Source organism: Cottoperca gobio, chromosome 24, assembly GCF_900634415.1.
Source record: "Cottoperca gobio chromosome 24, fCotGob3.1, whole genome shotgun sequence".
Taxonomy (NCBI): domain Eukaryota; kingdom Metazoa; phylum Chordata; class Actinopteri; order Perciformes; family Bovichtidae; genus Cottoperca; species Cottoperca gobio.
In genome coordinates, this window is record NC_041378.1 from 20401863 (window position 1) to 20414700 (window position 12838).

General features: G+C 41.4%; 1 protein-coding gene across 1 annotated transcript in view; it reads left to right on the forward strand.

Moving 5' to 3' along the window:
- The first annotated feature begins 3503 nt into the window (after positions 1-3503).
- The window catches only part of mfsd4b (major facilitator superfamily domain containing 4B), a 10389-nt gene continuing 1054 nt past the window's right edge, over positions 3504-12838 (forward strand). Inside the window, 5 exon segments of the mRNA XM_029462634.1 lie at positions 3504-4016; positions 7298-7466; positions 7994-8110; positions 11803-11813; positions 11815-12838. The exon segment at positions 11815-12838 is cut by the window's right edge and continues 1054 nt beyond it. Coding sequence (XP_029318494.1) covers positions 3744-4016; positions 7298-7466; positions 7994-8110; positions 11803-11813; positions 11815-12838 — 1594 coding nt within the window. The 5' untranslated portion in view covers positions 3504-3743.

Below are 12838 nucleotides of genomic sequence, written 5' to 3' on the forward strand. Positions count from 1 at the left end.
GAGATTTGTTTTATGTGGGAGTTAAAAGACAGATCCTGATCAAAGATGACACCAAGATTCCTTACAGTGGTGCTGGAGGCCAAGTTAATGCCATCCAGAGCTTCTATGTCATTAGAAAATGCGTTTCGGAGGCGTTTAGGGCCAAGTATAATAACTTCAGTTTTGTCTGTGTTTAACATCAAAAAGTTGCAGGACATCCAAGTTTTTATGTCCTTAAGGCATGCTTGAAGTTTAGCCAATTGATTGGTTTCGTCTGGTTTAATTGATAGATATAATTGGGTATCATCCGCATAACAATGAAAGTTTATAGAGTGGTTCCTTATAATTATTGTCCAAAGGAAGCATATATAAGGTGAATAGAATCGGTCCATGTACAGAACCCTGCGGAACTCCAAGACTGACTTTGGCTGTCATGGAGGATTTATCGTTAAAACATACAAATTGAGATCGCTCAGATAAATAGGACTTGAACCAGCTTAGTGCGGTTCCTTTTAGGCCAACATAATGTTCCAGTCTCTGTAGTAGAATGTCATGATCAACAGTGTCGAAAGCAGCACTGAGGTCTAACAAGACAAGAACAGAGACAAGTCCTTTGTCTGATGCCATTAGAAGGTCATTGGTAACTTTCACCAGTGCCGTCTCTGTGCTATGATGAACTCTAAATCCAGATTGAAAAACCTCAAATAAACTATTATTATGTAAAAAATCACATAACTGTTTTGCAACTGCTTTCTCAAGGATTTTAGCGAGAAAGGGAAGGTTAGATATCGGCCTATAGTTGGCTAAAACCTCTGGATCAAGACTAGGCTTTTTAAGAAGTGGTTTTATTACAGCTACTTTAAAGGATTGTGGTATGTAGCCAGATAATAGGGTAAATCTTCTTTAAACAGTTTAGTTGGAATCGGGTCTAAAAGACAGGTTGATGGTTTAGACGATGAGATTGTTGAAGTTAGTTGGTTAAGGTTGATTGGAGTAAAAAAGTCTAGATATATTTCAGGAGTTACAGATGTTTTTAAAATTCCAGAGGTTGAAATTAAGTCATTATTGAGGGCAGGAGGAGATTAATTTTGTCTCTAATAATTATAATTTTATCGTTAAAGAAGCTCATGAAGTCGTCACTACTGAGAGATATAGGAAACCTGATTGAAATTCCTCCAGGATGTTGTTTTCTTTAAGAAAGGAGTTTATTTGGACCGAGACCATTTTTTCTAGTATTTTGCTGATGAATGGAAGGTTAGATATTGGCCTATAGTTGGTCAGCGTATTACTGTCTAGGTTAGGTTTCTTTAGCAAGGGTTTTATAACGGCTGTTTTGAAGGCGTCTGGGATGATGCCCATTAGAAGAGACGTATATTATAATATTATAATATTTAGGACGTGACTTGAAATGCTGTCGAATATCCCCTTAAAGAATGCTGTAGGTATCGGGAGTTACATTCCATCACAGTTTTATGAAGCTCAGTTAATGTGATGCAGGTGAATGTTCCCATGGTTACATCACAATGTTTGCAGATGTTCTCTGTGTCTGCATCATAAGTGATGCTGGCTCTGATTGAAGTTATTTTATTATTGAGGAACAATGCGAGTTCTTCACACTTTGATGCAGAGGACTGCGGAGGGGTGGGGTCAGTGTTCAGTAGTTGGTTAATAGTCGAGAATAGTATTCTAGAATTTCCAACATTCTCTGTGATAATCTTAGAAAAGTAATCCTTTCTTGCCAGCTGCATTGCTTTACCATAGGCAGCCATGGATTCTTTGTAGATATCTTAGTTAACTGTGAGCTTAGTTTTCCTCCATCTTCGTTCAAGTCCTCTTAGTCTGAGTAACATTGCTGTTGTTTAACCATGGGGAGATTCTGTCAGTGGATTTCTTTTTGACCTTTAATGGAGCAACAATATCCAGGGTAGATGACAAGGTGTTGTTTAGATTTTCAACCATGAGATTTAAGGAGCAGTGTGAGCATGGCTCAAATGATCTCATGATGTTAGAGAATGTTTCCTCTGCTGTTTCATCTAGTATTCTTTTTTTAACTACTGTCTCTTTTGGTCTTTGTTAAGATTAGTTTAGCATCAAAAAATACACTGTGATGGTCAGATATTGGTAATTCGATTACTGAGACCTTATTGATGTCCAGCCTTGTCGTTATCACTAAGTCTAGTGTGTTACCATGCTGATGAGTGGGTTCACTGATATTTTGTTTTAGATCGTAGCTGTCAATAGTCTTAGGATCATTCTTCTTATTTACGTGAATATTTAGGTCTCCATGCAGGATTATTCTTTCACATCTAGTGATGCTGACTGAAATTAGCTCTGAGAATTCCTCTAGAAATAGTGCTGAGTATTTTGGTGGCCTGTACAATGTGATGATGAGCAAAGATAGTTCTGCTTTGAGCTCAATAGCAAGATATTCAAATTATGTAAATTCACCCAGGTCAATGTCATTACATACAAGCGACGCTGATAAGATAGCGGCAATCCCTCAACCTTTCTTATTTTGCCTGACTGCCTGATAGTATTTATAGTTTGGAGGACACGTCTCAGTCAGTGTTGCCACACCAGTAATGTTGTTTAACCAGGTCTCAACTAGAATCATACAGTGCAAGTTCTTTTGAACTATCATATCATTAATCAAAAAAAGATTTGTTAGCTAGTGATCTGACATTCAGAAGAGCCACTTTCAGCAGCAGGGAGTCTGTGATAGGAGGCAAAGCCGATCCTGGATGTGCACTGATATATCTAAGACAACCAGACGCAGTGCGTGCTGAGCGCTGATTATTTAGTCTGGTAGCAGTCAAGACAGGAACGGCATGACATATTAGAACAGTTTGGTGACCAGTTTGGTGATGTCCTTGAGTGTCAATGAGCGGGCTTTTGGTATAAGCCGAGGGGGAGGTGCGGGGGATGTCTGGGAGGGGGGAGAAGAATGGGGGATGATGGTGGGGCATGATGGTTTAGAGCAGGGGGTTATTTGAGGTGTCAGTTTAAGACCACATTTCACCAATTTGTTCATCCTGTCGTTAAAAAGTAGGAAGGGAGAGGAAGATGAGGAGGAGGGGGAGGGGGTAGGGTGTCTCAATGCTACTAAAGAGTCAAGGGGCATCTAAGAGCGCGATTAATCTGCGTTATTTTGTCTGTGATTAATTAATCGAAATTAACGGGCTAATTCGACAGCCCTAATATATATATTATTTTTTTTAACGGGACGTGTGATCTATCGGTACTGCACTCGCATTGACCTTTTGGGCACCCCTGCTCTGGAGTATAAACTGTGTTGGTCATCTCAGAAAATATGGGGAATGTAAACAATACATATAGACCAACAAACAAAGAGCAAGTAATTCCCCCTACTATTTATTCATAAATAAAAACGAATATGTATGTAGTTGAACGGGATATTCTAATCACATCATGTTCTTGGGAAGGTGGCTCAATTGTATTCACCGAGTGAGACTCAGTGTCATTAGACGATCTTTGCAAACCTCCAGTTCGCTTTGACATATGGCGAGTGGAGAGTGGTCCCCGGGTGCCCGGCTGTCCTCCTCCGCACCTTGCAGTGGATTTAACGTCGGTTAAACTGTCGAGTTTATGGTTTAAACATTACCGACTTCATTTGAATGAGCCAACAAACTGCAAACAGGCAAGAAGACAACCACAGCGCCACTATCAGCAGCTGTTTTCCGCTGTTTACTCCCCGTTAAAGGCGCTCTGACATCATCACCGTCAGCACTGATAAAGTGACAGGTATGTCTTCGTCCGCCGCACGAGACACCGTCGTTAAAAAGAAGCACGTTCGTTTTGCCAGCATGAAGGACGACGATGACAACGACGAGCAGGAGGAGGACATCCTGTTTGACAAGAGGAAGGACACCGGCAGAGGGCTGAAGAGTGCGCTGAAAGCGGGCAAGAGGACCACCAAACCGGGAAGCGACGACCGGGTGGAGGTGGTCGGCGGCGGGAGAAGAAGGGGCGGACGCTGGATGGTCACCCTCGCGCTCTGTGCATCTTTCCTGGGCTTGGTACATTATTGTGAATTATTAAACATGTGTGCTTATATAGAAAAATAATATTCCATGAAACCGTATCTGAGTTTCAGGCCTTCTCTTCAGTCACTAGCCCACACTGTGTAGTACCACGCATGATACCACATATCTTGTTGTTAGGTTACATAGAAAACTAACGTTATTCTAATGTTATCAGGAAGCATCACAAACACCTGTTTAAAGCCTTAGTTTATAACCCGGGTATATTAGTATATTTATTTATATAAATATATATGTATATATACTATATACTATACCATACTATATATATATATATATATATTATATATATATACATATATATATATCATATAGATATATTATTCCACATATTATATATATTATATATATATATATATAGTATATATATAGTATTTATTCTTATTATATTTGTTATATTTATATATAGATATGTCTGATATAGATAGATAGTGAGAGATAGATTATAATATAGGTTATATATATATAATCTATATATCTATATATATATATTATAGATAATAGTTTGATGATATCTATATATATTTATATTCATATATATACTAATATATATGTATTTAGATATATATTATATATATATATTATATATGTGGTAATATCTATATGTGTTTATGTGTTTATATATATTATATATATACACACACACACACACACACACATATATGTATTATATATATATATATATACATAATGTATATATATGTATGTATGTTATATATATTATCTGTATGTATGGTTATATATTATATATATAGATATATATATATCTATAGTGTTTCTGTGGATAGATAAGTAGGGCTCTGGCTATCTCATAATATAGATATATAGGTGTATTAGAGATAGAGGGGTGTGATATTACTATATGAGACTAGAGGGGGATAGAGAATAGGGGGGTATAGATAGAGAGAGAGAGAGAAGAGAGGGTGTTGGAGAGTGAGAGGAGAGCTTTCGAGAGAGATACAGGGGGGGAAGATATGAGGGGGGAGAGAGATGGGGATATCTTAGATATAGAGATAGAGATATAGATAGGGGGTGGGTGAAAGGTCTATTGAGATATCTATGAGAGTAGATAGACGATAGATAACACCAAACACACAGAGAGGGAGAGGAGATATGGATCTAATATATGTATATATATGTATGTATTTATGTATATTAATATATAGATATACCCATAATATATCTATTTATAGATATATCTACACTTATATATATATGTATATATATAATTACACATTAGATATAGGTTAGAGAGAGGGAGGATAGATATAGAGATGATAGAAAGATAGAGAGAGAGAGAGAAGAGAGAGATTAGAGAGAGAGAGGGGGGGGGGGAGGGAGATGGAGGGGAGAGAGATTGGAGGGAGAGAGAGAGAGATGAGAGAGAGGGGGGGGGGGTGAGCGATGCGAGAGAGAGTACGAGAGCAGAGAGAGAGAGCGAAGAAGAGCTGAGAGAGTGAGATGAGAGAGATCAGGCAGAGAGAGCTAGAAATAGAGAGACACACACAAGTAGATAGAGATGAGAGGAAAGAGAGAGATAGAGAGATAGAGAGAGAGAGGATGGAGAGAGAGAGCGAGAGGGAGTGAGAGATAGAAAGGCGCGGGAGAGAGAGAGAGGGGAGGAGAGGAGTAGTATATGGATGAGATAGGAAGAGACGAGAGGATTTTTGCAGAGAGAGGGAGAGAAAGAGAGGCGCTGAGAGAGAGAGAGAGGAGAGAAGAGAGAGAGTAGAGAGGAGAGAGTAGAGAGGAGCGAGGAGAGAGAGAGAGAGAGAGAGAGAGAGAGAGAGAGGGGTGTGGGAGATGAGGGGGGGAGAGGAGGAGGCTGGGGGGGGAGAGGAGAAGAGAGAGATGACACTTTTGGTTACACAACACACACCACACACAGAGATGTTATAATATATTATTATACATTATGTTCTATAATGTATGTCTGTATATATATATATGTATGTTGTAGATATATATATATATATATTAGACATATATATATTATATGTGTGTGTATAATATTATATATTGTGTGTATATATATATATATTATATATGTGGTGATATATATATATGTGTGTCTATATATTATATATATATATGTGTATATAATAGGTGTTGTATATATACATATATCTATATATAATATATTTATGTGTATAGATATTATTATATTAGTGTGTATAATATATATGTGTATAAATTTTATATGTGTATATATCTTTATATAAAGATATATTTTTAGATATATCTATTATGTGTGTGTGGTGGGATGTATATATATAATAGATTATTATATATATATATATATAATATATATACAGTCATTACATATATCTATATACATAGTATGTATATATATGTATGATGTATTGGTATATATATATATATATATATTTATACACATATATATATGTATCTTGTTTATTTGTTTATACACATATAGATAATGTACTATCTAATATATATATTCCACATATATTATATGTATATATATGTATATATATAGATATATATGTTATATTATAATAGATAGAGATATATTTACTATATATCATTATTATATATAGTGTGTGTGTATATATATGTATGTATATATATGTATGTTATAAATAATATATATATCTGGGTGTGTATCTATATATATATATATTATATATTATATAAATTATATATATTATATATAGATTATATATAATAAGATATTATATATAATATATATGTGTGTTGTATTATATATATATATATATATATATATATTTATATTAATTTTTATATATGATAAGATATCTATGTGTGTATATTATATATATATGTATATGTGTGTGTGTGGATATATATATATATTACTATCATATATATATATATATAATATTATATATATAATATATTATATATATGTATATTGTATATGTGTGTGTGTGTGTTCAGTGACATAATGAATGAGCTTCCTGATAGTCAACAATAGGCCAGTTGTCATGTATAGGGAGTCTCATGATATGCAGTCTGCAGGTATCCTGCACAGACAGGATACCTGCAAAACTTGCTCTTCAACCATGGTTATCTGAAATCCATCATCATACACCTGAGAGTCCACTTACTTTGGAACCTTTCTTTCTCCATTTACACAGCAAACAGTAAAACGTTTGCTGTGGACATGTAGCCACCTGAAAGAAAGGCCCAGGGGTAGATCTTAACGTGCAGGACACTGGTCACACTTGTAACTTTACTCTCTCATTGTAACTCGTGCTGATCTATTGTTCTAGGGGATGAGTATCTCTATACTTGGCCCCACGTTCGAGGACCTGGCTGTGAATGTGAACAAGAACATCAGCAACATTTCTTACATCTTTGTCGGCCGCTCTGCGGGCTACATCGGGGGTTCCCTTTTAGCAGGCCTTCTCTTCAACTGCATGAACCCCCATCTGCTGCTAGGTAACCCTCATCCACTCACTGATGTTGTAGACGTACTGATGCTGTTTAAAACTTTACCGCCTCTGTTGTGCTGTATGTCTTCTAACTGTGAAAGTGACAGGTGTGTGTGGTCTGCACTAGCAGGGTGTCTGTGTCTATTTTTTTCTTGGATAGCACAGCTTTACAGTGCAGACTTCAAATACATTTAAGTTATTAAAATCAATCCAATGTGTAGGCTTGACAATTGAGCTTTGCATTAAGAAAATAAATGTCCTGCTTCTAAAATAAAAAAATAAAAACTTTTGTATGGCATACTATGCTATGACTTTTTAAAATCATTTCAATGACACACGTGACAAACCTTATCATATTTTATCACACACTTAGACTGTTTAGTTGTGCTGTCTTACAATAAATGTTTAGTAAATGTGGGTGGCTGATGGAACTGCCGATGATATTTAAATCTATGCACGATGTCCCATCAGTGTCTTTTGACTCTTTACACATATTGTACTGAAGTGAGCGTGCTCTCTGTGATTGTCTTCCAGGGTTTTCTATGCTGATCACATCAGTTGGCATGTGTGCTATCCCTCTCTGTAAGCAGGCTCTGCTCCTCACTGGGCTCATGTCCAGCATTGGGTTGTCTATGGGGATTCTGGATACAGGTGAGACAACACGCAATACAAGAGCAAATAGTTTGAGGTTCGCTTACCTGGAGTGAAGACGCATAGCTAGTGGTCCAGTATATGGAGCCTCCAGGTATCAAAGGAATAATAATTTATCCTCACAGGCTTTTGTTTTCACTTCTTGTGGCTGATAAGAGCTGTTTTACACTTAATTCATTCACGCATTCGCTTTGTTAAACTTCTTGACATCTTTCTCCCTTTTTAATAGAACTTTTTCATAACACACATTTTGACTTGTCATAGCAGAAAACCCAATTGATGTAATTAATAACATGCTGGTTCACTGTCATGGCTTACTGTGACACTAGATGGAACCATCGCTAACGTTTTCCTGCTATGACAAGTCACAATGTCTGCCGTGAAAAAGGTCTATTGTAGGATATGGAGAGAAACGTTCCTGTAGTGAGGTCTAATCAGTCAGCAAGATTAAAAACACCTGTGTTGGTGTGCAGGGCCTTACATTAGTTCTCTTTAGAATGACTTCATTCACTCAAACTGATAGTGTGAAATCCTCGTCACAGTAAAATAATAATAATAATACATTTTATTTGGAGGCGCCTTTCAAGACACCCAAGGACACCGTACAAAATACAAGAGATAGCAGAGACATTGGAAGGGAGAGCAAACAAACAATACCAGAGATATGGTGGAGACACAGGAAGAAAGCAATAAAGAGAAAAGGGGGGGAGGGGAGGAGGGTACAGGATGATTGATACTACAGAGAGTAGGCCAGTTTGAACAGGTGAGTTTTGAGTTGGGACTTGAATGTTGTAACAGTTTCGGACTGTCGGATGTGTGGAGGGACGGAGTTCCAGAGTTTGGGAGCAGTGCAGCTGAAGGCCCTGGCACCCATGGTGATGAGGCGTGATGTGGGGCTTGTCAGTAGACCAGCTGAGGATGAGCGGAGGGAGCGGGAGGGGGTATACTCCTGAAGGAGGTTGCTTCGGTAGGTAGGGGCGAGTTTGTGAAGGGCTTTGTAGGTGAGCAGGATGTTTTTGTAGTTGATCCGGGATTAAACAGGGAGCCAGTGAAGTTTCAGGAGAATGGGGGTGATGTGTTCAGAGGATTTGGTGCAGGTCGTGATCCGGGCAGCGGCGTTTTGGATGATTTGAAGTCGGTTGAGCAGTTTGGTTGGAAGGCCAGAGAGAACAGCATTACAGTAGTCGATCCGTGATGTCACAAAAGCGTGGACCAAGACTTCTGTACTGGATTGGGACAGGGACGGGCGGAGTCTGAAAGATGTTGCGCAGGTGGAAAAAAGCAGTGCGGGTGATGTTCTTTATGTGGGGTACCAAGGAGAGGGTGCTGTCCAGAGTGACACCAAGGCTCTCGACTTGACTGGAGAACGGTACGGAGAAGCCATCGATGATGAAGTTTGGGGCAGTGGAAGTTTGTGTTTTGGATAAAGTGCTTTGGAGCCGATGAGAAGGGCCTCGGTTTTGTCGCCACATATATTCACGGAGTTCCTGGTCATCCAGCTCTGGACGTCTTGTAGGCAGGTGGTGAGTGATATGGACGGGAGGGCAGTGGTGGGTTTTGTAGAAATGTAGACCTGAGTGTCATCGGCATAACAGTTTAAGTGGACATTGTGGTGGCGGAGGATTGTGCCAAGGGGAAGGAGGTAGATAATGAACAATAGTGGACCCAGTACTGACCCCTGGGGGACACCCCGTGAAACAGCAGAACACCTGGAACTCAAATCAAATCAAATCAAATTTATTTGTATAGCCCAATATCACAAATTATACATTTGTCTCAGTGTGCTTTACAGACTGAACTGAACTGTGGTTGCTCAGTTGCACATATTGTTGTCTGTTGTAGAGATAAGATGAAACCAGGAAAGTGCTACACCAGAGATCCCAATGTCAGCCAGGCGCTGGATGAGTGTCTGGTGGGAGATGGTGTCAAAGGCAGCGGTTAGGTCAAGGAGGATAAGGATGGTGAGTAGTCCAGAGTCTGCTGCACGGAGGAGGTCGTTGGTGAGTTTGACCAGGGCTGTTTCAGTACTGTGGTTGGGGCGTAAACCAGATTGAAAAGGTTCATGGAGGTTGTTTGTGTCGAGGTGCAGCTGAAGTTGAGCAGCAACGACTCGCTCAAGGGTTTTGGAGATGAAGGAGAGGTTGGAGATGGGCCGGTACAGTAGGAACTGGTGTTCAGGTTATTGTGGTGTGTGAAGGAGTAGGCTAGCAGCTGTTATGTAGTGTGCAGTGTTATCACATCCAGTAGTTCAGGAAAGGCCTGAAAAAGTTTTCTGTAGCTACTTAGTCCGTGTTTTGTAGAATTGAAAAGTAAACCTTTCACAAAGAAAGAATGACAGGATGAGGAAATGTGCAGTGTCAGCACTGCTCAAAAAAATTAAAGGAACACTTTGAAACCACATCAGATCTCAATGGGAAAATAAATAATGCTGGATATCTATACTGATATGGACTGGGTAATGTGTTAGGAACGAAAGGATGCCACATCGTTTGATGAAAATTATCAACCTACAGAGGGCTGAATTCCAAGACACCCTGAAAATCAAAGTGAAAAAATTATGCGGCAGGCACGTCCATTTTGCTGAAATTCCATTGCAGCAACTCAAATGGTACTCAGTACTGTGTATTGCCCCCACGTGCTTGTATGCATGCCTGACAATGTGGGGCTCCTAATGAGACGACGGATGGTGTCCTGGGGTATCTCCTCTCAGATCTGGACCAGGGCATCACTGAGCTGACAGTCTGAGGTGCAACATGGCAGCATCAGATGGACCGAAACATAATGTCCCAGAGGTGTTCTATTGGATTTAGGTCAGGCAAGCGTGGGGCCAGTCAATGGGATCAATTCCTTCATCCTCCAGAAACTGCCTGCATACTCTCGTCACATGAGGCCAGGCATTGTCGTGCACCAGGAGGAACCCAGGACCCACTGCACCAGCGTAGGGTCTCACAATGGGTCCAAGGATTTCATCCCGATACCTAATAGCCTGTAGAGGTCTGTGCGTCCCTCTATGGATATGCCTCCCCAGACCATCACTGACCCACCACCAAACCGGTCATGCTGAACAATGTTACAGGCAGCATAACGTTCTCCTCGGCTTCTCCAGACCCATTCATGTCTGTCACATGTGCTCAGGGTGAAGCTGCTCTCATCTGTGAAGAGCACAGGGCACCAGTGGCGGACCTGCCAATTCTGGTGTTCTATGGCAAATGCTAATCGAGCTCCACGGTGCCGGGCAGTGAGGACAGGCCCCACTAGAGGCCGTCGGGCCCTCAGGCCACCCTCATGAAGTCTGTTTCTGATTGTTTGGTCAGAGACATTCAAACCAGTGGCCTGCTGGAGGTCATTTTGTAGGGCTCTGGCAGTGCTCATCCTGTTCCTCCTTACACAAAGGAGTAGATACCGGTCCTGCTAATGGGTTAAGGACCTTCTACAACCCTGTCCAGCTCTCCTAGAGTAACTGCCTGTTTTATGGAATCTCCTCCATGCTCTCGAGACTGTGCTGGGAGACACAGCAAACCTCCTGGCAATGGCACATATTGATGTGCCATCCCGGAGGAGTTGGACTGCCTGTGCACCCTCTGGAGGGTCCAGGTATCGCCTCATGCTACCAGTAGTGACTCTGATTCCAAAGTGTTCCTTTAATTCTTTGAGCAGTGTATTATTAATGGTTTATTCTCCTCTTTCCTCAGGTGGTAATGTCCCTCATACTGAACACGTGGGGCGAGCAGGCGGGCCCTCACATGCAGGCGCTGCACTTCAGTTTCGCAGCCGGGGCCTTTGTGTCTCCGATCATCGCCAAGCTGCTGTTTGGGCCTGACGGCAACAGCAGTACAGGAGTCCTAGCACCCAACTCCACACTTCCTGTCACTACGGAGCCAATCACCAAAGCCCCCGACGCAAACACAATCATGCGCTACGTCAGCAGCAGGAGCAACACCCTCAAATCCATGTGGGCCTACATCGTGATCGGCTCCTTTGTCCTTCTCACCTCCTTCCTCTTCTTCATCCTCTACTGTCACAGCAGCACGACACGTGACAAAGCCCGCACGTCATCAGGGAAGCTCCTGGTGACCAAACACCACACGGCTCTTATTGTCCTGCTTTTCTTCTTCTTCTTTGCCTACGTAGGTGCCGAGGTAGCATACGGCTCCTTCATCTTCACCTTTGCCAAGGACTATGCCCACATGCATCAGTTCCAGGCAGCCGGGCTCAACTCGTTGTTCTGGGCGACGTTTGCTGCCTGCAGGGGGTTGTCCATCTTTTTTGCGGCCTGCATGTACCCAGGCACCATGATCCTGCTCAGCCTTGTGGGCTCCACCGTGTCCTCTCTGCTGCTCTGCCTCTTCAGCAGGGAGCATGCGGCCCTGTGGGTGTGCACCGGTCTGTACGGTGCCTCCATGGCCACCATCTTCCCCAGCGGCATCTCCTGGTTGGAGCAGTACACCACAGTGACAAGCCACACGGCCGCAGCCTTCGTGGTGGGGGCAGCGCTGGGGGAGATGGTGCTTCCTGCTCTTGTAGGCTTCTTGCATGGTAAGTTCCAGGATCAGCCCCTGCTCATGTACCTCTCGCTCATCACCGCCACCTTCACCTCCATCCTCTTCCCGGTCATGTACAAGCTGGCTTCAGCCCCCAGCGGCCTAAGCAGGAAACCCCGCGTCAGGGGCCGGCCTGATGCAGATGACAGCGAATACAGTCAGGCGCTGCTGGACTCAGGAGCCAATG